General features: G+C 44.1%; 1 protein-coding gene and 1 long non-coding RNA gene across 3 annotated transcripts in view; one reads left to right on the top strand and one right to left on the bottom strand.

Moving 5' to 3' along the window:
* Nucleotides 1-22109, bottom strand: part of LOC137226128 (uncharacterized) — a 33501-nt gene extending 11392 nt beyond the window's left edge. The window contains exons 1-2 of the long non-coding RNA XR_010944191.1: nt 22015-22109; nt 10753-10976 (exon numbers count right to left, since the gene is read on the bottom strand). This is a non-coding gene — a long non-coding RNA (uncharacterized lncRNA). The remainder of the gene's footprint in view (nt 1-10752; nt 10977-22014) is intronic.
* Nucleotides 22110-22328: 219 nt separating this feature from the next.
* DNER (delta/notch like EGF repeat containing) overlaps nt 22329-27002 on the top strand; it is a 324264-nt gene continuing 319590 nt past the window's right edge. The window contains exon 1 of one of the 2 annotated variants that reach the window (XM_067740313.1): nt 22329-22625. In XM_067740313.1, the coding sequence (XP_067596414.1) occupies nt 22344-22625 (282 nt within the window). In that variant the 5' untranslated portion in view covers nt 22329-22343. Of the gene's footprint in view, nt 22626-23227; nt 23371-27002 lie in introns of those variants that run through there. The other variant, XM_067740314.1, reaches the window with a different exon arrangement.

The raw sequence follows: 27002 nt of genomic DNA on the forward strand, positions 1-27002 counted from the left end.
TACAGATTGGAAAGAAAGAAAATCACTCTTCATTGTTTTTTGCCTATTTATTACCCTCAGCTTGTTCTTCATTTTAACTCTCATTTGAGATTGCTCTTAATGGAAGGTTTTGGCTAACTTCTTACATCCATTCTTGATTATGAGACTTTTTTCCCTTTTGGGAGAATGTACGTTTTATAATGGGTCTCCATAAAAAGAGTTAAGGATGGTTTTAGGGTACCAGGAGTGGGAGGCTGGTCAGGTGAGAAAACTGCAAATTTTGAGGTGAATTATTCCTAAATTCTCATCCCAGGCTGCCTCTGAAACTGAAACCTTCTGAGACTCAGCTCCCTAAGTCAGAAGACAAGAGTAATAATATCTGTCTTGTAGTTTTCCTTTTTTTCTTTTCCAAGCCATGTTGTGTGGCGTGTGGGATCTTAGTTCCCTGACCAGGGTTTGAACCCAGGCCCCCCTGGGAGTGCAGAGTCTTAACCACTGGACCATCAGGGAAGTCCCTGCCTTGTAGTTTTGCTGTGAAGATTAAAGTGATAAAATAATGTAAATCACCTTTACTAAAAACACATCCAGGACATATGATTATTGTAGTGATGAAACCTCAGTGAACAAACACTAATGGGAGACAGGATCTGGGGGAAATATGAGGAAGGGTTCAGGGACAGTGAAATAGTTAATGTTGGTCTTGATGGGTGAATCACTGCTGCTATGTGAATCACATTAGCTTGAGCTAATCACTGCTGCTACACAGAGAATATTCTAGAGTCTGCCTAAGTGGCCAATGGGTTGGGTGGTCCTCAGCATAGCAGTGACTCATAATACTTGTTTACCCTTGGTTCAGAGAGATTTGGGGTAATGGTCCCTGGGACTGAATGTGGAGAATGGATGGTTTGAGCCTGGGGCTCCTCAGTGTGCAGAACTAGAGACATTTCCAGCCACTTGTCTCTCCCTTCTTCCAATCCAGATTCCCTACTCTTGTCTGTAATGTGTTCCTTGATCCTTCCCAACTTTTGCTGTTGCCCCTGTTGCAGGAAACAAAGTGTGGTGCGAGAGGATGGCCACGTCCTAGGTCTCAGGTGAGTTCCTGGGATGGCTGCCGATTGTGGGCTCTTGGCTTCCTGCAGGGAAGAATTCAAGAGCAAGCCATAGTAAGGTGAAAGAAGGTTTATTCAGGGAGAAACACACTCCACAGACAGAGTGTGGGCCATCTCGGAAGGTGAGAATAGTGCGAGGGTACGGGCAGTTTTTATAGGGGTGGGTAATTTCACAGGCTAATGAGTGTGAGGAGTATTCCAGCTATTTTGGGGAAGGGGTGGGGATCTCCAGGAATTGGGCCACTGCCCATGGCTCCTGTGGGTGTGTCATTTAGCGTGCTGATGTGTTACAATGAGCGCACACTGAGGCTCAAGATTTAGTGGAAGTCGACTTGTCTGCTATCTTGGACCTAGCTGGTTCTAAAAAGTTTATGTCATGTCCTCTGGCTATGTCATTCTTTTAAAGGTTGTGCCCTGCCCCCTTCCTGTCTCACCCCTGCAGGAGCAGAGTTTCTCTGTCGAGGGTCTCCTGTCTCCTCGTCTCTGCTGATCCAGCAATTTGTTTATGGTTTTGCAGAGGATGGGAAAGCATCTCTTACAATGACCAATAGTGAAACTGGCTAGTGATGGGAGTCGAGGAGAACACAGTCAGGGCAATATGAGGTATGATCCTCTTAGAGCTCTCAAAGCATGGAGTCTGGACCTTGCCCCTGGGGATAGGAAATGCACAGTGTAGGTTTTTATCTCATATTGTCTCTTTGTCTCATCACTTGCTCAAGTGCCTTTGCAACAATGATTCTCTGTGGAAATATAACACCCCAAACTCTAGGTTCAGAAATAAGCTATCATTGCCCTGACACATTGCCTGTGAGGGTGGTTGTCTCCTCTCACATGCCCACTTTCTTACAGATAACACACAGTGACTATTATTTCCATTCTAAGCTTCACTATGTCCTTCCTTCGTGCTTTGCATTTAGACTGACCTTCTTTTTCTAGGGTCCTAAGGTGGAAGGTTAGGTTATTTATATGAGGCCCTTCTTCTTTCTTTAATACGGGTGTTACAGCTACACATCCCTCCAAGCACTGCTTTCCTTCAATACCATACCTTTTGCTATGATGTGTTTTTGTTTCTATTAATCTCCAAGCATTTTCTAATTTTCCTTAGAATTTCATTTTTGTCTTATTTAGTAGTGTGCTGTTTAATTACCACATATTTGTGAATTTCCCAAACTCTCTTTTGTTATTGATTTTTAATTTAATTCCATTGTGATCAGAGAACATTCTTTGCTTGATTTCAGTCCTTTCAAATTTACTGTGGCTTGTTTTATGTCTAGCATATGGTCTATCCTGGAGAATGTTCCACGTGTACTTGAGAAGAATGAGTATTATGCTGTTGCTGGGTGGAGGGTTCTATAGACAGCTGTTAGGACTAATTGGTTTACAGTGTTGTTGAAGTCTTCTCTTTCTTTGTTGATCTTCTGCTTAGTTGTCTATTCATTATTGAAGTGAAGTATGAAGTCTCTGTTATTGTTTAGTTCTCCCTTTGGTTCTGTCAGTTTTGCTTCATGTTTTTTTGGGCTTTGTTGTCAGGTGCGTGTATGTTTATAGCTTGTTATGTCTTCCTTATGCATTTACCCTCTAGTGAATTTTTCATTTCAGTTATTGTACTTTTCTGCTTCAGAATTTCTTTTTTTCATAATTTATATGATTTAATTGATATTCTCTATTTTTTGTAATATTTTTCTCAGTCCTTCCTTTAATTTTTGATCGGTGGTTTCTTTTAATTCTTTGAATATATTTATTATAGCTCTTTAAAAATCTTTGTTTAACAAGTCAGATGTCTAACTTTCTATTGCCTACTCTCCCTCCCCCCACTGTGCATAAACCATAGTTTCCTGTTTCTTTGCATGTCTTGTATTTGTTCGTTGAAGATTGGATAGTTTTAATAATATCATAAATCATATCTCCCCCCTTGCTGGGTTTGTTGTTGTTGCTGTTAGATGTTGTTGTTGTTTGTTGTTGTTATTTGCTTAGTGGCTTCTCTGGGCTAATTCTGTATAATCTGTATTTTTGCTCATATGTGGCCACTGAAGTCTCTGCTTGGTTAGTTTGATGGGCAGCTAATGATTGGACACAGGTTTCTTTAAATGCATGCAGTGGTAGGTCAGCCTTTGCTGGGGCCTCTATGTGTATGTATGTATATTGGGACATGCCTTCAATTCGCAGGCAGGCAGTTTACTACTCTGCTTTAGCTTCACTTCTGGCTCATGCAGAGCCTCAAAGTCAGCCAGAGGGGAGGGATTAGGGCCTTTTCAGGTCTTTCCTGGGCATGTGCACAGCTCTACAAATGCATACAGTCTTCTAGATCCCCAGGAATATGTCAGAGCTTTCCAAGACCCCTATGGGCATCTCATTTCCCAGCTTTTAAAAGTTTTTTGTTCAGTCCCAAGTGCTATTGTTATCTCAGGCAGCTGCAATGTTAAACAACTGACACATATCGTTTTTTGTTTGTTTACAAATGCCCTGGGAATAGGGTTGTTTGAATAGAATGAGTTTTGAGTAAGGTCATATAATAATAACCTTGAGAAGAGTACTTTTCAGGATGCTTCTAGGCAGATCAAATAGTGACAGTTCTCTGAGGATAGGCTTTGAGAAGCTCCAGACCCTCTTTCGTCCCTCCGGTGGCTGCTAGGCTGACCATTTTCACAGCTATCATAGTTGTGGGGCTGTTAGTTTTCAAGGCTACCATGGAGCTGGGGAAATGGGGATGGGATTAGGGCAAGGAAAAATATAGGGTTCATTGTTCTTACTGAGATTCAGCAGGTTTTCTTGAATTAGTGTTCCTCAGATGATTGCACACCTTTGGTTAATTTCCAGAGTTCTAACAAATGTTGTTTTTGACAATTTTTCCAGTGTTCTCATTGCTTTCATGGAGGAGTGGATTGTTTGAGGTCCTTACTCCGCAATTTCAGAAATGTTTCTACAGTGATTAGGTAACAAATGTGTGTGTGTGCATGTGTGTGTGTGTGTGTGTGTGTGTGTGTGTGTGTATATATATAAAGGAGGGGGCCGGGGAGAGAGTGAGAGAGAGAGACCACATTGTGGATGTGAATACGGTTTAACTTGTAGACCAAGGTAGGAGCAGTCTGTAGAAAGTTCCCCCCACCTCACAATGAAAGTACAGTTGTCCCTTGGTGTCCACTGGGAGCTGGTTCCGGAACCCCAACCCATGGACACCAACATCCACAGATGCTCAAGTCTCCTATATAAGATGATTTAGTACGGTTGGCTCTCCATGCCGAACCTGGATGTGGAGGGCTGACTGCAATACATTCCTTGCTTAGATCTAAGATTCCACCCTTAGGGAGCTGTTCTTCCGGCGGGGATGGTGTGTGTGTGTAACTAACTCTACCTGACTTCTTTTTTTAAAATGCACATAACTGTGAGAAAGATAGGTAGAGTTCACCCAGTTGTTTCTCTTCTTAGCCGGAAGGAAATTCTCTGAGTGAGAACTTGACCAGAGTGGAGATGGGGGTTGGTGAGAAGTCAGAATGAAAAGGAAGAAGACAGAGGCGCTAAAGACAGAGATCTCCTATTTTCCAAATTTCCTGAAAAGTCCCTCCATGTAGATTGGGGGTGGTGTGTGTGTGCACACGTGCATGCACATGTGTGTTTGTTCATGGTTAGAAAATCACAGAAGAGGAGGTGTAGAGGCTCCTGGACTGTGTCGACTGAAAAAAAAAAAAAAAGCGCACTCTAAAAGCTAAGAATTATGTTTTATTCAGCAGACATACTGAGGACTTAAGCCTGGGAGGCAGCCTCTCAGATAGCTCTGAGGGATGTTTCAGAGCTCAGAGGTAAGGGAGGAGCCAGGGTACATAGGAGTTTTTGCAGCAAAAACCAGGTGGTCAGCATCAAAAGATTACTGTTAATTAAAGAAAAACCAGACATAATCAAGTTAATGAATTTAGTGCTTTTCTCTTTATGGGAAGATGCAAGAGTCAGGGCTCACTGCAATCATTCCTTTGAAATGCACCTTAGCTATCTAGGGCCAGTATCTTGTTTTTTTCCATCCTGAATTCCCTCAGGGTACACTGTGGAGAGGGGTCATTGGCTACAGTGGCTATGGCGTGATGGCCATAACATCTTTGTTTACGGATATGGCAGGCAACTTTCTTCGTCCACAACTGCAAGTCCGAAGGCAGGAACCTGCTCTTCTGTCTAAGTCATGCATCTCTTTGGGTGAGTCCCTCTTTCTGCTTCAGTTTTTTTTTTGTTTGTTTGTTTGTTTTTGTTTTAAAGTTCAGAGACAGATTAAGTGAGCTATCTACCATCCAAGTTCTTTTTTTCTTTTATTAATAGGAATCTTTTATTTATTTATTTATTTTTATATTTATTTTTGGCTGTGTTGGGTCTTCGTTTCTGCGCGAGGGCTTTCTCTAGTTGCGGCGAGCGGGGGCCACTCTTCATCGCGGTGCGTGGGGCTCTTCACTATCGCGGCCTCTCTTGTTGCGGAGCACAGGCTCCAGACGCGCAGGCTCAGTAGTTGTGGCTCACGGGCTTAGCTGCTCCGCGGCATGTGGGATCTTCCCAGACCAGGGCTCGAACCCGTGTACCCTGCCTTGGCAGGCAGATTCTCAACCACTGCGCCACCAGGGAAGCCCCTTCTGCTTCAGTTTTCATGTCCATGAAAACAAGGTTGACGAGCTAGTCTAAAATATTTCTGGCTAGAAATTCTAAAGTTCTATGAGGTAGAAGCCTGCGAAATATAGCAAACCACATTTAAGGTGAACTAGTAAGAGCTTGAAACTTTTTTTTGAACTTACTTTTTGGAAGTATTTTTCCCTTTTATATGCACAGTGAAACAAAAGAACTACTGAGTCCCACACTGAGCTGTGGCATCTTCACTGTTTACCTTTAGTGTTGGAACAAATGTCCTGGCCCAGCAACTTCCCCCATCGTGGCCTTTTTTTCTGGGGACAGAGCATGGTGTGTCTCATTAGAGGAAGGAAGCAGCCTCTCACTCTGCTGAGTTCAGATTACACACGGATAGAATGGGTCGCTGTCACCAGCATTAATAATGAAAGATGGATGGCTGTGTAGGGCACAAATAAAGAATGTTGGTAAATCCTCTTACTTGAGAACCGATCGGGAGTTCTGCTGACATCAGGAGTTGAGTTTTTAACAGCCCAGAATATTTGCACATAATATGAGCTGAAATTCACGCTGTTGACCTTGGGATCGCTTTCAGTCGCCCTATGTTTCCAGGAGGATTAATTTATCAGCCTACTGTTTATCACCAAGGCTAATTCTACTTGAGGCGATATAGTGGGTTAAGTAAGTTTCCTGCAGGGCCTTAGCCATCTTGCAGCAGCCCCCTGAAAGCTCTAGACCTGTGTTGATTGCATGCTTTCTGCTCTGCTCTTGGGTCCAAATATACCCTCAGATGCTCTATTCATAGCCAGAGGCAAATGACTGATAATAGTTTGCAGCTCTTCCCGAGAGTATTTTCAAATGAAGAGGGACAAAGTAACAAAGTATCAAGAATAGCAGAAAAGTGACACCCAGTGGGCTGATGCTCCTTGTTCTATCATGATTGTCAAGTGAGCCGTGATGGGGAGGCCACATCAAAGCCAGGGAGTGAAGTGTATGGTGTTTAGTCATGTCTGCTGTGGGTTAGCGAGAGTTACCATGGTAAACATGACACATTGCTAAGCCTGGTGTACAAGGAAGATATCTGTTGTGCAGTTCATCTGAACTGGGTTTGATTATGACCTCTGCCACTGACTTATGGACTGAGCTCCTGAGAGAATTAAAGAGAAGATGTGAATTAAATGAGAAGGTGTGTGTAAAATGTTCAGAAGACTGTGGGGTGAGAAAGCGGTTGAGCTTTCCTAGACTGTGAATTTTCAAACCTATCTTATTCATCTTTGTATTCTGGCATAATGCCTGGCCCATAATAAACCCTCCATAAGTATTTGGTGAATTAATGTACGTTGCATAGAGAAACAGCTTAAAGGAATGAATCCAGTGGTTGGTTCTGAAGACTCAGGTCAACAAGGAAAAATTTGTGTAGTCACTGGGGCTTTCCTGAAGTTGCTCTTTATAAGTTTTCCTCCTATTTTTTTAAAAAATAAATTTATTTATTTATTTATGGCTGCGTTGGGTCTTCGTTGCTGTGCGCGGGTTCTCATTGCAGTGGCTTCTGTTGTTGCGGAGCACGGGCTCTAGGCGCACAGGCTTCAGTAGCTGTGGTTCGAAGGCTCTAGGGCACAGGCTCAGTAGTTGTGGCGCATGGGCTTAGTTGCTCCGTGGCATGTGGGATCTTCCTGGACCAGGGATCGAACCCGTGTCTCCTGCATTGGCAGGCGGATTCTTAACCACTGCGCCACCAGGGAAGCCCTCCTCCTATTTTTTTAAACTTAAAATGTTATTATTAAAGTAAAACAAACACACAGAGAAGTGCACAAATCATAAGGGGACACAGCTCTGTGAATTCTCACGTATCATGTAACCATGATCTGCATAAAAACTGAAGCAACACCAGCTCCCCACAATGCTGGTATTGCCTTCTCCCATCGTCAGCTATTCCCTGCCCCGAAAGATACCCTTATCCTGACTTCTAACATTATGTATTAATTTTGTTCTATATTTTGTGAGATTCAACTATGTTGTTGCATGGATTAGTAATTTGTTCATTTTTATTCCAGTAAATGAGTCCACCATAATTTGTTCATCTATTTACCTGATGGATATATTGGTTATTTCCAGTTTTTGGCTATTACAAATAAAATTGCAATGACCACGTGTTTTGGTGCTTTTGATCTGCATTTCTGTGGGATGTGAGTAAAACCTTGCAGTGAAATTGCCAAGTCACAGGGTATGTTTATGTTTGACGTTAACAGGTACTACTAAAAAGTTATCCAGAGTAGTTGTACCAGTTTACATCCTCCCAGTAGTGTCTGCAAGACCCCACCTCCCTGCATCCTTGTCAACACATGTCATTGTCAGCCTTTTTAATTTTAGCCATTCTGGTGGGATGTGTGATATTATTTATTTTGGTTTTAATTAGCATTTCCCTGATGACTAATGCTGATGAGCTTCTTTTCATATATTTACTGGCCCTTTGAATATCCCCTTTAGTGAATTCTCCTCTTATTTTTCTTTTTCCTCTTATTTTTTAAGACTGTGCTTTGCAGTTGGAATTTTAATTTTTAATGAGCATATGTTATTGATTTTACTTGCTAGAAGTTATCAAACTCTGGCTCCATAAATCCAGGACTCTATGGTAAACTTGTTGCTAATTTCTTCTCTTTAAGGAGAAAGGTCAGTATTTATACGTGTATTTTTGATACATTCTCCATTCTCAAGGAGATGTCAGACTTTTGGAATGGCCATCATGTTCCTTCTTTATTTTTTTTAATTTATTTTTATCGGAGTAGAGTTGATTTACAATGTTGTCTTGGTTTCTGCTGTACAGCAAAGTGAATCAGTTACACACATACATATACATACTTTTTTTTAGATTCTTTTCCCATATAGGTCATTACAGAGTATTGAGTAGAATTTCCTGTGCTAAACAGTAGATTCTTATTAGTTATCTATTTTATATATATGTCATGTATGTGTATATGTTGATCCCAATCTCACAATTTATCCCTGCTCCGCTCTTTCCCCCTTGGTAACCGTAAGTTTGTTTTCTACATCTGTGACTCTATTTCTGCTTTGTAAATAAGTTCATTTGTACCATTTGTTTTAGATTCCACATATAAGCGACATTATATCCTGTTCTTTCTATCGTGTATTTTAAAAAGTATTTAAAATAAAAAGCAAACATTCTCTTGCTCAGCAAAAACCCAAGTTGGGATCAGTGTTACCGTTTGTCTTTTCTAGGCATCGCTCTGTTGGAAAGAATCAAAATGTCTGCAGGTTTGTAAACACCCAGAAGTGCAGTAGAACCGTGCGCTGAACAGCCTGCCCAGAGGCTCTTTGTCTTGCCTCATCCGAAGGCCCTGGTTCTCATCCAACCCCTGCACCTGGGCTGGGGTCCCTCTGAGCTGACCTCGTGGCTGGACTGCTTATCTCTGGATATGCCTGTTGCCTCACCTTTAGCTCCTGGCTCTGCAGCTGGAAGCTGGTAATGTGCCCCCTGCCACCATCCCTGAGCCCCACTCAGATCCCACAGTGCCGAAGCATTTAGTTCCATCCATGGTCCTTTGGGATTTATTCCCAGAATGTAAGCATGAGTCAGCATCAAAAAAAAATCTATTTTTTCTGGAACTGAAAACTCTCCTGTGGACCCTGGATTGTGTGGTGAGCATTCCTAACTGTTTGATTTCCAAAATTCAGCGTAGTTGATAAGCAGGATGGCGATACAAAATCCTGAGAGCTTCATAATGCAGTGTAGTAAAAGCTGCAATTATGGGCATTCATTCAAGCAGTTTTCAGTAGAAGAGGGGGCAGGCTCACCTTGGGCTAATTTGTACATTCAGAAAAATGACTGAGCCTGTGCTGTGCTCCCTGATGAACTGTCACGCCTGTATAAATGTTGTCTGGCTTGTGTCTATTAATTCTCATCTCAGCAGCAAATGGGATCTTTGCTACTGAGTAGTTTTTAATCAGTCTGTGACATCTGCATCTAAATAAATTGGCTTAATCTTGAGAAAAATGATTGCAGTTGGTATGGTTCGCAGTTACAAGAAGGTCCTTTAATATTCACAGCTCGTTCTTTGAAGGATGCTAGGGACTACACTTTACCCCGACACACAAAAGGTCACACGATGCTGTGATGACGTTGATGGTGACATGGACCTAATGCTTCAGCTAATGACCAGGGAGAGTGACACGTCAGCCCAGGAAAGCTGGAGCTCTCGAGGCTCACAGGGAAAAACTCCTGCCTGTTAGCAGCCCCTTAGATTTTCCTTGTAATTTAATTAGTTTCCATAAAATAAATGTGCCTTCTCTTGTGCACTGTCAGCAAAAACAGAACGTGCACAATCTTTCTTCTGAGTTGCTGATTTTACTCGGAGAACAGTTAAGCCTAACACTTTCTAGATTTCTTTCTTTCTTTCTTTCTTTGTTTTAAAATCAGCATCCTCTTAGTTCATTAGTGTCTTTGAAAAGATTTCTAACAAATACGTGAAGGGACACACTGTCCCTTCGGTAGGAGTACGAGACTTGCCCGGTAAGGACAGGAGTCCAAACCCTGGCGCTATTTTTGGAAATGTGTGATAGGAAAGTACTACAGGTACCAAATAAAATAAAATGATTTTCTGGGTTTAAAATAGCAATTCGGGTGTCAAATTTATCTTTACTGATAAAATAATTAGATGTAGATAACAAAACGCTTCATGTACAGGATATGAGATTGAAGTCAATCTTTAGCATCACTTCCATCCCTCTTGAATCAGTCTTTGCCCTTATTTAGCTCAATTCTGTCACCTGTCACTCAGCGCTGCCTGTGAAGGTGGCCCCACTGAAGCATCTATTTCTCTGCTTCCATCACAAACACCCCCCTACTGCTCGCCCCGACTCCTCAGCCCAGGAAGTGGCAACTCCATTCACCCAGCTGTTCAGCACCCATATCTGGGGGTCGTCTTTGACTCCTCTCTCTAAATCATACCCCGTGGCCAGTGCATCCATTGTTGCTTCTACGGCCCCAGTACATCCCAAACTGTCCACTTCTTCCCACCTCCAGCACCGCCCCCTAGTTGAAGCTACTCACCGTCGCTTCCCCCGTCTGCTCTCCTTGGCAGTCCCTCCATCCACACTGGAGCCACACTGATCTTACGATGCTAATTCAATCGTATAGTTCCCTGGCTTCCCCACTGGAAGAAAAAACAAATCCAAGCTCCATGTCGTAGCCCCACCGCCCTGGTTTTCGGTAGCTCCCTCTTGCTCACGTTCCGGCAGCTGGGTTGGGTTTGCTTCAGTTTCATGAACCAGCTCCTACAAATACGGAAAAAACTCGTAACACAGCAGAACAGGTAGTGGCTCCGAGACTGAGTTTATTGCGTTGCAGACTGTTGGCAATATATCAGAAGGGGAAAGGCAAAGCTGGATTCTGCAGGGAATCTGAAGTTTGGTTTAAGGCAAGTCTGCAGGGGCTTAACGAGGACTGGGTAAGACTTGTGCTACACCAGGATGTGAATAGGTGGAAACAGCAAGGCGAGTATTTTGAGGGAAAGTTTTAGGGCTTGAACTGTTGGTGGTTTTAATTAAAGAATGGATGGGTCTTTGGAGAAGTTTCTGTAATGGATAATCAAGTTATTTGCCTGGAAAGGCATGTCCTGGAATAGTGATGCCAGATAATCAAGTTATTTGCCTGGAAAGGCATGTCCTGGAATAGTGATGCCAGGGAAGACAAGGGAATAGTGAAGTCTGTAGAGTCTGCACTGCAGATTGTAGGACGCACGTGTGTGTGGGTAAGATAGTTTCAGCTCAGGTCCAAGCTGTGTATAAGGGTGGATGGCCCTGATTCTCACAATAATCAGTCTACAGAAGAGAAAACATACGTTTCTGAAGTATATGAAAAGATGCTCAGCTTGACTCAGGAAGAGAAATATATTTGAAAACTGAGATATTTTTTTCACCTGTTAGACTTCCAAAGATCAAAAAATTTGATGGAATCTTATGACGGAGAGGAAAACAGGGAATCTTACACATTTCTGGTGGTACTGTCAACTGGCAGAATTTCTATAAGGAGGGCAATCTGACAATATCTATTAAAATGATAAATGCACATTCCTGCTGTGTGAAATAAAAATGATCACTTGTATTTATCCAACCAGTCTGCCAATATTCAAAGGAACCAGTGTCCTGTAGAATATATTTTAGGAGGTACTTTTTAACTGGTGATAATTAGTCCTTTGATTTAGATAAAAGTTGCAAATGTTTTTCTCAGTGTTTTTGCTTTGCATATGGTGATTTTTGCCGTGTGAAATTTTGTAATTTTATGTTGACGAATGTTTTGGTCTTTTTTTCAAATGGCTTCTGGATATGTGTCATACTCCCAAGATCATAAAAATACTCTGCCTTGGTTTCTTCTTTTTTGTCTTATTGTTTTGGGGCTTAATTTTTGGTTACATTTAAATTTTGGGTCCATTTGGAGTTTATTTAGGTGTAACTTGTGAGTTATCTATTCAATACTATTATTTTTCCATGTGGTGACTCAGGTTTTTCAATACTATGTATTGAGCAATTCATCCAGCTCATAGCATATACTGAATTCTCAAAAATATTTAGTTCTATCTCTGGAATCCCTAGTCTGCTTCATAAAGTTTTCCATGCATTCAATGGACCACACTTTTTAAATTATTGTAATTTTGTTTTAGGTTTTGTTAGTCAAGTTAATCTCACCTTGTTGCCTTCTTGTTCAGAAGTTTCCTGACTCTCCTAGATTGTTTATTTTTCCTGTGAACTTTGAAAACAGCTTGTCTAATTCCATTGTCTAAAATCTCCTTGGTGAACTAACGTATCGTGTTAAATTTACAGGTTAGTTTAGGGGCATGTCTATTTTATGAAGTTAAGTCTTCCTACCCAAGTGCGTGATATGCCTTCATATTTGCTCAAGGCTATTTCGTGTTCTTCAGTGATACTTTAATGTTTTCTTCAACAGGTATTTCACATTTTTGTTATGTTTATTACTAAGTTTTCGTTTGTTTGTTTGTTTCTAATGTAAATGTGAATTCCCCATTTCTATATCTATTAGCTCCTTGTCATTTGTAGATATGAAGGGTTTTGATTCTATATATTTATTTTGTACCCAGACATTATATGGAATTCTCTTGTTGTCTGTAATATAATTCCAGTTGGGTTCTCTAGGCATGTAACCATATTGTCTGCATAGAATGATAGCTTTTCCTCCTTTCCAATTTTATATCTGTAATACTTGCTTGGCCTAATACCTCAAGAAGAATATCAGACGATAATGGTGATGGTGTGTGTTGTCTCATTTTCATCTTTAATGAGGTCACGTCTAGTAATCCCTCATTAATCATGGTGCTGACTTTCGGGTGGAGATAGATACATTGTATTATAAGAAAGTGCCCAGTTTTTCTCGTTTTATTAAGAGTTTTAGCAAGAATTTATGTTGAATTTTATCAAATGCCTTTTCAGCATTTATGAAGGTCATAGGATTTTTCCTTCTTAAATCTATTAATATAGGTGAATAGATGTTATGATATGTAACCATGCTTTTATTTGGGGAATAAACCCCACATGGTCACTATATATTAATTTTTAAATCATTTGCTGGATTATTTTGCTGAGTTTTAAGGATCTTTACGTCAATTTCTTTTTGGATGTGTCTGCTACCTTTGTTGAGTCCTAGTGTCAGTGGTTTATATACTTTATTAAAAACAACAAGATGGGACTGGGATCATATGCTCAGCTACGGGTTGATCTCTGTTACCAGGGGACTGCTCAGGCCTAGATCACATGACCACTCTTGGATCTGGGGGTGGGGTCAATTTCTTATTTATTGATTTATTAAACCACTTTATTGAGGTATGATTTACATACAAAAAGCTGTACATGTTTAATGTACACAACTTGATGAGTTTGGAGATAAGTATATATCTGTGAAACCATCACCACAATCTATGCCATAAACATATCTATCACCTCTAACAGTTTCCTCCTGTCCTCTTATTATTATTATTGATAAGAACACTTAACATAAGAGCTACTCTCAGGAAATTTTTAAGTATACAATATAGACTTGTTAACTATAGGCTCCATGCTGTACAGTAGATCTCTAGGACTTATTCATCTTGCATAATTGAAACTTTGTACTCTTTGACTAATACCTCCCCTTTTCCTCCTCCCCTCAGTCCCCGGCAGCCAGCATTCCACTCTTTTCTTCTATGAGTTTGACTATTTTAGATTCCTTATATAAGTGGTATCATGCAGTATTTGTCCTCCTGTGTCTGGCTTATTTCACTTTGCATAATGTCCCCCATGTTCATATATATTGCAGCACATGACAGGATTTCCTTCTTTTTTTAAGGCTGTATAATATTCCAGTGTGTGTGTATATATATATACACACATTTCCTTTATCCATTCATCTGTTGATGGACATTTAGGTTGCTTCTATGTCTTGGATATTGTGAATAATGCTACCTTGATCACAGGGAATTCAGGTATCTCTTTGAGATCCTGATTTCAATGCATTTGGATATATACCCAAAAGAGGGGAGTTGCTGGATTATACAGTAGTTCCATTTTTAAGTTTTTGAGGACCATCGTACTGTTTTCCACAGTGACCATACCGATTTGTTTCTAGGGCTCCCTTTTCTCTACATCCTCGCCAACACTTACTATTTTTTTTATAATAAACATCCTAACAGGTGTGATGTGATATCTCACTGTGGTTTTGATGTGACATTCCCTAGTGATTAGTGATGTAGAGCACCTTTTCATATCCTTCTGGCCATCTGTGTGTCTTCTTTGAGAACTGCATTTATTCAATACCACTGCCCATTTTTAAATTGGGTTATTTGGATTTTTTGTTGTTATCATTGTTGTTATTGAGTTGCAGAGGTTCCTTATATAGTTTGAACATTAACCCTTTATCAGATATATGGCTTGCAAATATTTTCTCCCATTCCATAGGTTCCCTTTTCATTTTGTTGATTGTTTCCCTTGCTGTGCGGAAGCCTTTCCATTTGACATAGACCTACGTGTCTATTTTTTCTTCTGTTGCCTGTGCTTTTAGTGTTATATCCAAGAAATCATTGCCAAGACCACTGTCAAGAAGATTTTCCTCTATGTTTTATTGGGGTCAATTTCACTTGAAGTACATGAACTCAGAGTTGGATAGGGTTGGTTCCCCCAAAGCAAAATTGGGACCCAGTTACCAAAAGAAGGAGGGGTAATAGGTGGAGAAAACAACAGACCCACCCCAGGCAGAGTTAGCAATAATCCAGCTTGGATATTTCTAGCTGCATTTGCAGTGGACATAGGAAGTTTCTCTGCTGATACTTATGTGGGTCATCAGGCGAACTCTTATTAGCTCTGGATTGACAATGTCCAGACTCCTTTCATGTGGGAGAATAAACTCCTAATTTGTTTAAGTCATTAAGAAAAACATCTTCCATACGGAAATAAAAGCAGGAAATTTTTTTTATGTCAGCAAAGCCAATGTGGGCAATTCCATTGCCACTGGGGAATGCACTAGAGCTATTTCATGGTGTTCTATTTCAAGGTTGCGGAGTGAATTCAGGAGCAAAGGGGAGGTCTTGAATTGAACCTCCTTATTTTCAAGCCAGTGGATGTGGATTCCTTCTTGAAAACAGTCCTGTATTCCAGTATGGTACATTTCTCTCAATAACAAAAAGTTGGAACCGAAAACAATTATTGTGTTTAACATAGTTCTCATGTTCTCAGGAGTTTTCGTGAAAAGATCTGATTTCCATTTGGTGATAGTTGAAGTGCTTTATGAAATATTTATAGAGGGAAGATATGCTTCCTTGCTGTCTTTTTATTCAAGACTTCTCATTTAACTTGACCTAGATCAAATCAATATTAGAGTAATAATGTAAAAGAAATTAAAACTGTTTAAACAGCTGCTAGAATAGCAGTTTAATTCAAATGAGGGCAAGTGTACAGGGAAGAAAGTAAATGTGAACATATCTTAAACACAGTATTTAGGAATTGTTCAAGGATAATTCAGAGTAAAATAATCTGGATATATATGCTAAAACGCTTAAATGACGAATTACAAAAAGGATGCTACTAATTAAAGGAATAAGATAGTAGTTCTGGTACTTGTGACTGGAACGTATGCAAATCATATTTATTCTTCGTGAAGATTCTTCAAAGGCACTTAAAACTCCCATGGACTTGGTATTTACATTTTTACACTGCCTTTTGATTTGATTGCCTCTTATGTAGGAAACACTGGGAGCGGAGGAAAGGCAGTATGAGCCTTACTGAAAGAGCATAAACTGTGGAATTCAGAGGACTGGGGTCTCATTCAGGTTCTGCTGCTGCCCAGCCTGGAGCAGTGGTTTGTTTTCTCAATGCTTCATCCTCCTCTTCAGAAAAGATTGTCAAAGTCCCATCCCATTTTCACATCCTGTAATTCCACAAGTCAGGAGCAGTAGTGCACCTTACAAGGAATGCAAGTGAGCAACAGAACTAAACCTTCAAGAGCCTCCGTCAACAATAAACCAAAGTCCAGCGGTCACTGTGCATCAAACCATATATTCACTCATACATATACGTGATACACACAGTATGTATACACACAGTATGTATCATAGACACAGGACACATCCCCCCCCACATAATACACATCAAATATCATATATGAAACATACATCATAGACATATAGATATGATGCATACATCATACGTGCATTATACACATACATATATATATATGTGTATATATATATATATATACACATGTATTGCAGCATCTACCAAGTATCAGCCCTGCATTGCAGGAGATCCATATAGCAGATGCAGAGTGCTGCTTCTAAGTGCGGACTCTTCCTCCAGACTCCCGGCCACTCTACCTGCTGGGTGACCTTAGACCTTTTTTTTTTCCCTTTTTTCCTGGTCCCAATGCAGTGAGCCCTTCTCATCAAGTTTTCTGAAAGGCTTGCGCCTGGACAGGACCACATCGAAGAGTTGGTGCCAGTTGGGACCCACCATGTACTGCATCCCTGGGCAGAGGTCCTTTTACTTAACCTCACTGCAGCTCAATTTTGTCCTTTTAAAATTGGGCACAAATCCTAGTTTCTACCTCATGGTGCTGGCATTAGGATTAAATGAGATAATATGTAAAATACACTAATATTAACGCCCAGTACATACTCTACTCAACACCACTATCATCCCATTGAATTCTCCCAAGATCTTTATAAAGTACGGTGTTGGCTCAAAGTCTCAGCGACTTCCTGGGTGAAATCTGAAACTGGCCATATAACACAGAGGGCAAGGCAAGACGGAGAAGCGAGGCAGACCACTCCACACTGGTGGGTGGCAGCGTTAATAAGTGAGGAGCTCATATATGAGGCGCATCTTGGGCACTGCAAGACAAAGCAGATCCCTGTATCTATCACCAGAATCTTAAAAGTTGATACAGAGGCCTGAACTAGGTTTAGTCACGTGTTCAGTCCAGATGGTCTCAGCAACACCTTCTTCTCTCAAGTCTCCGTCCTTGAAACAGCTCCCTGTGGGGGTGGGTGGAGGGTACATTCCAAGGACGGGAGGGGGTGAGGAGCCTCTGATTGCCTGGGTTCGACGCACAGGTCAACCTGCGGTCCCGTCCCCTGGATGACCGCCTCCAACACAGGTATTTCTGTCTCCATATCACATGGCATCTGAAGGTCAGAGTCTAATTTGCCCAACAACATCATGGGTCCTGATACAACTGTTCTGGTCTGAGTAGGCAGTTTGGTGCCGTTCTCTATGGCAGAACATTTTCGCCAGGCAATGTGTTCCCTGTCTGGGTCGTGTGGCTGAGTTTTTCTTTCAAGCTGACTCCAGCTTCAATCTGGCATCCAGACCCACCCTTTGCAGGGGGCAAGAATGTTCCCTTGGGCTTCCCTGGTGGTGCAGTGGTTGAGAGTCCGCCTGCCGATGCAGGGGACACGGGTTCGTGCCCCGGTCTGGGAAGATCCCACATGCCGCGGGGCGGCTAGGCCCGTGAGCCATGGCCACTGAGCCTGCGCGTCCGGAGCCTGTGCTTTGCAACGGGAAAGGCCACAACAGTGAGAGGCCTGCGTACTGCTAAAAAAAAAAAAAAAAAAAAAAAAGAATGTTCCCTTATAACCTTAGAGGGTAACTGAATGTGGGAAGAGTGAGTAGTGATGATGTCACCGTCTACAGGCAACTCTGGGTGCAGAGAATGGCGAACAGTCCAGCTTGCCAATGACTGCAGAAAGCTTAGGTGCTCTGGGGGAGAAGGTGGGTGCTAAATCATTGATAGATGCACATGGACACAGCTCTGAGCTACTGTGGGTCCATTCCAGACTACCACAATAAAGCAAGACACAGGAATTTTTTGGTTTCCCAGTGCATATAAAGGTTATGTTTGCACTTTGCTATTGTGTGAAATAGCGTTACGGCTAAAAAAAAGTCCATACCAATAATTACTTTATTGCTAAAAAATGCTAACCATTATCTGAGCTTTTGGTGAGTCATGGTAGTCACATCAAAGATCATTGATCACACATCACCGTAACAAATATAACAATAATGAAAAAGTTTGAAATATCGCGAGAATTACCAAAATGTGACACAGACAGGAAGTGAGCAAACGCTGTTGGAAAAATGGTGCCAACAGACTTGCTTGAAGCAGGGTTGCTGCAAATCTTCAATTTGTAAAAAACGCGGTATCTGGGGAGCACAGAAAATTGAAGTGCAATGAAAGGTGCTATGCCTGTATGTTAGCACCTGTGGAACTCCAGGTGAGCTGAAGGTGGTATATCACCCCATGTAGTGTTCCTGTTTGGATCTTAGTTCAAATTTTGGGAGGTGATACCAGGTAACTTTTGTGTTTTTTTCTAAAGATGAGATTCTTAGTCTATGGATCATCACACCGTGTATCAGGCTGGCATTCCCACAGGATGCTCTGGAGGTCACAGAGCATAGGAACCTCATTATTAGAAGGAATGTTACTCTCCCTGAGCTCAGGGCTTCCCAAGTGGCTGCCCACGAACCTGGGCTGGCCTGGGAAGATGTTTTTCTCCTGTTGTGACAAAAAAGCAAAACATAAACACAGTTGTGTTTGCATTGGTTTGTAACATTTTTGTAACATCTAAAGTATGCTGCAGTTGAGTTATAACTCTGGAGTACATCCATGAAAAAAATGAGCCAAATTGTTTCTTAAAATGTCTCTGTTCCATCACATTCAGAGGCCCTGGAATCCCGAATTGGACCCAGCCTTCTATCTCGCAGGAATAGCACACGTGAGATAGCAGGTCAAGCTGCATGGCTCACTGGGAACAGTCAGTCCTGCCTTGCCACTTTCTTGTATGTGGTCTGGCATTTTTTAACACCGCTGGGGCTCAGTGGCTTAAAACGACAATGGTTTATGTCTTACACCACATGCCCATTGCAGGTTCCCATTGCTTCACCACACTGCCCTCCCTCAGGGACACCGGCTCCACCTTTTGGAATCTTGATGATCACCATGGTCACGTGAGTGACCATGCACTGAATTTTAAAGGCTTCAGTCTTTAAAGGCTTCAATTCAAGCACTGAATTTTAAAGGCTTCAGTCTAGAAGTGGTGCATGCTATTGCCCCGTATATTTCATTGGCCAAGACAGGTCATGTGATTACACCTAACTTCAAGAGGGCAGGAAAGTACAATCCTACAAAGAAGTTCTTGGAAGGAGTAGAGGTAGAAATACTGGCAAATAGCAGTTAAGGCCAAACACACAGTTGTTCATTAATATTCCATTTTCTTTATTTTAGCTCAGCATTTTAACTGGTTGAAATATTTTTATATCTTGATTCTGGTATGAATTGTATTAGCTGCCACATTTTGAGAGTCTATGGCATTTCGCTAAAAATTTCCTCTAGCCTGGTAGTGATTCACTGACTAGTACATTCAGACTACAGTTGTTCAACGGTTTCAAGTCCACTTTCTCCATAAGGGGAATCATGAGAAATTCTATAACAGTCTTTGCTGAAATCACAGCAAAGACACATTATTTGGGTATTTTGCCCTTGATTTATTAAAGTAGGGTCTCTATCAAAAAAGGAAATAAGGTGGGTTAGGGGGAAGATTTGATGTTCTGTAAGTTTGGAATAATATGAACCAAAGGTCTGGATAATTGAATTTTTAGTTTTCATTTAAACATAGAGCCAACATTATTTTAATAACTTCGGTTAATAAGACATGATAATATATTAGTTGGACTCTTTGCTTAGGTATTTGGAGGTCTTGCAGATGGTTGGAAACTGTCAGCCAAGTACCAAATCAACCTTCAGAACCAAAGAAAAGACCCACTTCTCCGAGAGTGATAACAGCAATAATAATAGTGAACACTTGCATGGTATTTACTGTGTGGACGTTTTGAAGCCAGGGCACATAATGCCATGTCCAATTGTTCAGAACTAATCACATAGCTCCTCTTATAACCAAGGGGGCTGGGAGATTTAGTCTTCCTTTTTAGCTTGGAGAAAAATGGTCTTGAATTGTCTCTTTCATAATATGCCTTTTTTTTTGTGGTACGCGGGCCTCTCACTGTTGTGGCCTCTCCCGTTGCGGAGCACAGGCTCCGGACGCGCAGGCTCAGCGGCCATGGTCCACGGGCCCAGCCGCTCCGCGGCATGTGGGATCTTCCCGGACCGGGGCACGAACCCGTGTCCCCTGCATCGGCAGGCGGACTCCCAACCACTGCGCCACCAGGGAAGCCCGAGAATATATATATTTTTAAAAGTTCAATATTAGCTGGAAAATTCAGAAATCAGCATCCAAAAAATAAAACCACTGTTAGTTCTTCCGTATTTCAAAGTGATATGAAATTCACCCACAAGGGAGGTGGTTAGGCAAAAATATAGTAAACAGAAGTGTGATTTTAATTAGCCCACAACCTTTCTTACACTTCATGTTGCTTCATTTGTTGCGTGTGTGTTGATGGAAAGGCATGAGCAGCCCTAGTCCATTATTCCAGGATTTAAGGTAAGAAAAGTTAGTTTCAGGAAAATGCACACTCCAGGGGCACAGAAAGTGGAAGAAACACCTGATTGATGAGACAAGTACCAGCAGAGGGTGCTGGTGTGGCACAAAATTAAGATTTTTTAAAAAGAGGAGTTCTGGGCTAGAAGACAGCAGGTGTGAGGGAAATGTCATAACTGTTTGGGTCCGCTTGGAGGTATGAATTTCCCCGCTGCATGCAGATCTGTCTGGGTTTCAGTGATTTCTTGTGATGGCCACATGGATTTTAGGCATCTCCTAAAGCACAAACGCCTGACACTTGCTCCTGTGTCTGAGCGAGACTGGGAGAGGCTGTGCAGTTTGGCTCCTGTCTGCACTGGAGACTTTCTATCAGCCCCTGGCTGCTCGTCTGTGGCACCTCCATGCTGGGTTCATGTGCAGTCTCTACTTTCTTATTTGCCTAGCTTTTACAAAACTACATTTGTGCGCCCTAGAAAATTTGCCAAACTGTTAATCCAAGAGGGTCCCATTTTCTTTTCTCACGTGGCCACCCTGAAGACAGGGTGACCAGTTCCTGGGAGCCTATACACAGCAGAGGTTGTGAAAGGTCGGGGAGGGGGTGGGACGAGGTGGGCTGCGTTTTCTCAGCAGCGCCTGACCTCCTTGGCTGTCAAACTACGAAGAGCTCGATAGTAAACGCGAGCAGTGCCTTCTCGAATCTGCTTTTCTGAACTGCTCTTTCAGAAAACTGACAGCGTTCTGGGCTGGCAGTCAAGTGACCCACTGGGGTCCAGTCCAGCCTGTCTGGGCCTCAGTTTCCTCCTCTGTTCAGCGACAGGGTTAGACACTCTGATCCCGAGGCCTCTTTCAGCTCTCGCGCGCCACAGTCAGACACCTCTGAGCGGCGCGGCCGGTTCCGCCCTCCGGGAAGGGCCCGCGAGAGGGGAAGCTCTCGGTCAGCACCAAGGACAAGGGCCCCGGGGCGCGCTGCGCAGACGCAAGGTCACTTCTTAGCCAGTCCCGCTCCTCTGCGGGTGTCTGGGCGCCCGGGTTTGGAGGCTGCGCGGGGAGGGCCGTGTGTGCTGGGGAAGTGGTGAAAGCTGGGGGAGCAGCCCCGGGGAATGAAGTAAGGCCGGGCCCCCTGCGGTCTCGCAGATTCTGCGCCAAGAGGCCGAGGGCGGTTCCTGCCAGTCGGGCGCGGCGCCCCCGCCCGCCCCTGTCCGGCCCTTGGCGGGCGCAGCGCTGCTCTGCACCTGGAGGCCCCGTAAAGTCCTCCCCGCGCCTGCGTTGACCTCCTCCACCCCCTTTCCTTCCCGAGCCTCGCCTTAGCTCCCCGCCGGGGCCGCGCCGCCACCACTGACCTCTCGAGGTTCTTTTGGACACACCCACGACTCTGACCGCACCCCTCTGGGCTGGGGGCCCCGGACGGCCATTCTGCTCCCCGTGACTCAATTCCCTGCGGGGGAAGGGTCCTCACGACCCTCTCCTCCCACGCACGCCCGGAGCCCCGCCCCCGCTTGCCCCGCCCATAAGCCCCGCCCGCCGTTGCCCCGGGAACCGCGGATCCCGCAGCTGCAGGAAGCGCCCGGCGCCGCGGAGCAGTTCTCGACGCCAGCACCGCCGCTCCCGCCGCCAGGGCCGCCGCCGCGCCTCAGTCCCGGCTCCCGCTCCCGCGCCCGCTCCGTCGGCCATGCTGCCCCGCCGCGCCCCGGCGCCCGGTGCGCAGCTGCTGCCCGCGCCCGCCCTGCTGCTGCTGCTGCTGCTGCTCGGCGCGGGGCCCCGCAGCGGCTGTCTGGCCAGCCCGGTCCCTGCCGCGTCCTTGTCCGTGTCGGGGCCATGCGGCGCACAGCCCTGCCGGAACGGGGGTGTGTGCACCCCGCGCCCCGCGCCCGGCCCGCAGTCCCCGGACGCCGCCGGCGACCTCGGCTACAGCTGCACCTGTCCCGCCGGGATCTCTGGCGCCAACTGCCAGGTGAGTGGACGCGGCGGGCGCGGCGGCGGGCTCGGCGGCGGGCGCGGGCCGGGGACCCGCAGCCTCTCCCCGCCGGCCACTGCGCGCTACCCGGTGCGGAGCTCCAGGGTGCCTGACAGGAGCTTTTCCTCCTTCGGGAAGGGAATGGATCTGGCCTCTCGGCCCACGTGGACGCGGACCCCTGGCCGACCTTGCAAGTGTCGCTTCTCTGCCCACCCTGGTACTCCGGCCGTGCCGGCCCGGGGTTCTCGGAGCGCGCCGCTCCATGGCCTGGCAGCCACCCTAGCTAGCTAGCTCTGGTACTCCTGGCACGACCATTAGCCGCCAAGTGGCGCGCCCATCTCGGCCCGGGCCGAGCCACACTCCGCTAGAGCCGGGTCTTGGTACCCGTTCTGGCAACGCAGAGGGACCAGCTCCAAGCGTCCCTGGCGGGGTTCATGTCCAGGTGGCCCCTGTTCCTTGTCCCGCCGGATCCTGCGTGTGTCGAGGGTGAGCCGTATGGGCGGCAGGGAGTGGCGGGCTCCGTGCCCAGGGGTCGGGCATTTTCCTTCCTTTCCAACCCCCTTGAGGTCTCTAACAAAGCCGCCGGAGGCCGAGCGGTCAGCTGCCTCCCCGCGGCCTGCGACCAGCCCTTTCTGAGCTTAGGAGGAGTGTTGGAGCAGCAGGAAGCATTGGAGGGGACGTTGCGAGTTGGGCTTGTTGTGTCGCCTTCCCTGCCGGACGCTCCTGGAGGCGCATGTTTGGGGTAGGCAGCCAGGGAGTGAGCTGGGCACCGGGAAGCTTCAAGGAAGCGTGGGGCCATGCGAGGGATGGGAGATGGCCAGCTGCTAACCGTGGATTTGGGATTTCCAAGAGAATTTGGCAGATAATAAACAAGGCTGGCTTACAAGTTTGTTAAAAGCTCGGTGAAACCTACTAACCTATTAACACCAACATTTTCAGTAGGCGACTCGGCACACAGTGTGTGCAGGTAGAAAATCCCCAAGTCTCTATTCCAGGGCAGGGCAAGTGATGGATTTATCTGAAATTATTAAATTCAACCAAGTGAATGTGGAACGTATAAGGGATCAGATGCTTTCTTTCTTACATATGGAGTGGAGGAGTTTGTTTCATATAAATTTGATTAAATGCCCCAAGAGTTACTTTGAAAACGCTCAAATGCACTTTTATTTCTTTGGGTAAGAGGCCAGTATTTTTTAATATAGTTAAATGGGATTGAGAAACTTGACCTTGACAATTTTTGCTATTTCCTAGAATCTGTTTTTCCTCAGTAGTAGCAAATTATCAAGCTGAATCTATCTTTTCAACGTTGTGCTCTTCTTTGTTAATTGGTTCCAATAAGCTTTAATTCCCTCAAGGGAGATGATGCTGACGATTAGGAGTAGGGTAATGATGAGAGCGCGCTACGACCCCGCGGAGTACATCTGGGGAATGAGGACTCTTTGGGGAGATGCCTGCTGGAGCCGCACGAACCATTAGGACAGAATCTTGCTCACTAATCTCCCCTGTTGACTGATGATCTATATGACTTTTACTGGAGAAGTGAGTTGCCTGAATGCTCCTATCAAACCACTCTCATATTTACATGTCTGAAATCTGTCCTTGAAAGAAACAGTCAATTTGAATTCAGAGTGTAGTAGACATGGACAGGAGAAGGTAGGTTAGAGTGCACATCAGTTTAAGTAAATGGGAAGAAAGACTGGACATTGGGGATTTAACCCAACTCTGAGACTTTTTTTTTTGGTGATTCTAAAAATAGAAGAAATCTTCAGGAAAGGGGAAGACCTCTTTATTGCTTCCTAGAGGTGACTCAGAGAAGCGTAAATTTTTTTTTTGTCTTAAGTAGTGTTTTGATATATAATGTATTCATTCAGAAATGAGTCATGAACTAATACACAAATATTGCAGAACCAACTAGTTCAAAACAGATTCGGGCTTCTAGGTCCTTCTGAGGCAGTCTTAGCTCTCTGAATGCTGCCCACCTGAGGAGAAGCAATACTAGGTTGGGAGTTCCGAGTTGAAGAGAGCTGGCGTAACTAATTCTAACAGGAAAGCTGAGCAAATTTGGAACCTGATCTGGTTCTGGCTTGGTTACCCAGAAGAACTTAAACTGAGATGATTCAGAGCCTTGTAAACCCATAAGAAATTGAGTCCTGATCACTTTAATTTAATCTTTCATGTTCTTGCATTAACACTTGAGACTCTCATTTTCTGTGGGGAGAAAAAGGCAATCTCAATAGAGAAGTTAAACAGAGGGGGAAAAACCCCTTACACATACTCAGTTACAGATAAGGGAAATGGATGTTAGCCGTTGCAGACAGTGTGCTTGCTGAAACAGAATCACATGCTTGCTGGGTAAATTGAAAATGGAATTTTACCTGTACGTGAAGAGAATTCTGTAGACAGCAAGTGTCACCCCTCCCCCAACTACAAAGACAATGATGTTAGCAATGAAAACATTGGAACCTAACTCTGAAGTCCTCCCTCCCTCCTCCTCCCCTTCCTCCCTCCTCCTTCCCCTTCCTCCCTCCCCCTCCCCTCCCCTCCCCCTCCCCTCCCCCTCCCCCTCCCCTCCCATCCCCCCTCCCCTCCCCCTCCCCTTCCCCTCCCCTTCCCCCTTCCTCCCTCCCTCCCTCCCTCCCTCCCTCCCTTCCTTCCTTCCTTCCTTCCTTCCTCTTCTCCTTCCCACTCCCTCCTCCTCCTTTTTTCAGTATGTGTTTAAAATTAAGAAAACCATGAACCACTAGTTGGGATTAAAATGGATTAAGGCTGTCTTCAGCTTTTGTGTGGTCAGCTGGCTGGTGTTTGGGCAAGCCCCTGGGTCCAGGCGGTGCTTCTGGTATCACCCAGCGATAGGAACTCACAGAATCTGGGAACTGTGTGGTGTGAAGGAGGATGTGTGCATTTGAAGCTGAGCTGCTGCCCTTGAACCTGCTGTGACAGGTGATCTAAACCGAGTCTCAGGTTCCCATCTTCGAGGATGGGATCTGCCTCACAAGGTTGGTGATAAAGAGTCTGATTCTGTTGTTTGATGTTTGACTGCTGACAGCTTTCAAGCCACACCTGTCCCTCTTCCCCTTCTGCCCACATGGAGGCAAAATGATTAGAAAGCCTAGGTGTTCTTTCCTTTGGTGCTGGTGGGAGGATCAAACCGTGCAAGCCCCTGTTCATGCTTAAGATACATCTTTTCTAAGTCCTCTAACATACTTAGACCTATTAAATCATGAGCATTCAGTGGATTCTAAAAATGTATATGCAAGAGGGAAGCGATATGGGGACATATGTATATGTATAGCTGATTCACTTTGTTATAAAGCAGAAATTAACACACCATTGTAAAGCAATTATACTCCAATAAAGATGTGAAAAAAATAAAAATGTATATGGAAATCTAACCTACAGAGACATGATGACAGTGATGACTGTGATGATGATGGTGATTGCTAACTCTTTTCTCAAGCACTTGCCACGTGCCAGCAATGTTTCAGAGGCTTTACAGATATAGCTCTCCAATCCTTATGGTGTCCTATGAGCTGGGTGCTGTAACCATGCCCATTATTTAGATGAAGTGCAGAAAAGTTAAATGAGAGGCCCAAGGTCACCCTGTTAAGTCAGTGTGGGAGTTGAACCCATTAGCTGGCTTGATGTAGAGCTGTAGAGTCCGAACGGTGTGGAGATGAAAGTCCAGTCCTGGCCCTGTTATTTTTAGCTGTGTGACCTTAAATTAGCGCTCTAACCTCTTTGAGTCTTAGCAGTAAAAAAGGGATGGAGTGATTTCTGAGGCTGGGTTTGCTTTAAAACACCTGGTTTTGCTCTGAAACACAGGTTGATGGCTGTGCCCAGCTGGAGTGAAAAGCCTGATAAAGACACAGCAAATTCCCCTTATGCTACCCACCAAGCAAGACCTTCACTCAGAGTTAGAATTGTAGGTCCTGGCTGAAGTTATTTTTACCATGATGACAAGCATATGGACACTACATAAAAGAAACATAAGTATTTCTGATGGGTTTGAAAAAACTTCAAATTAAAAAACATTGAGGCTGCTGTTCTTGCCTTTCTGTTTCATTTGGGGAAGCAGGCAGGTATCAGAGGTGGCAGCTGCTGGACCAATTTTTCTTTTCGGGTGAGTGGTACAGGAACTCCTCCCTTCCATTGGGCCTTCCATCCAAGGTAGAGATTATTTAAATTTGTATTATTTGTATTATTTTGTTTTAATCCAGCTCTTTTAATGAATTAATTCTTTGCCAAATATTCAAGCAGTCAGACACCTGTTTGTTTCTTCATGTTATGTTCTCTAGGAATCTTATCCTTTGGGATTAGAATGAAAATGTGTCAGTTTCTGCACTTGGAGGAAACAGGGGCTTGTGTAGCTGCTTT

Source organism: Pseudorca crassidens, chromosome 6 (genome assembly GCF_039906515.1).
Source record: "Pseudorca crassidens isolate mPseCra1 chromosome 6, mPseCra1.hap1, whole genome shotgun sequence".
Taxonomy (NCBI): Eukaryota; Metazoa; Chordata; class Mammalia; order Artiodactyla; family Delphinidae; genus Pseudorca; species Pseudorca crassidens.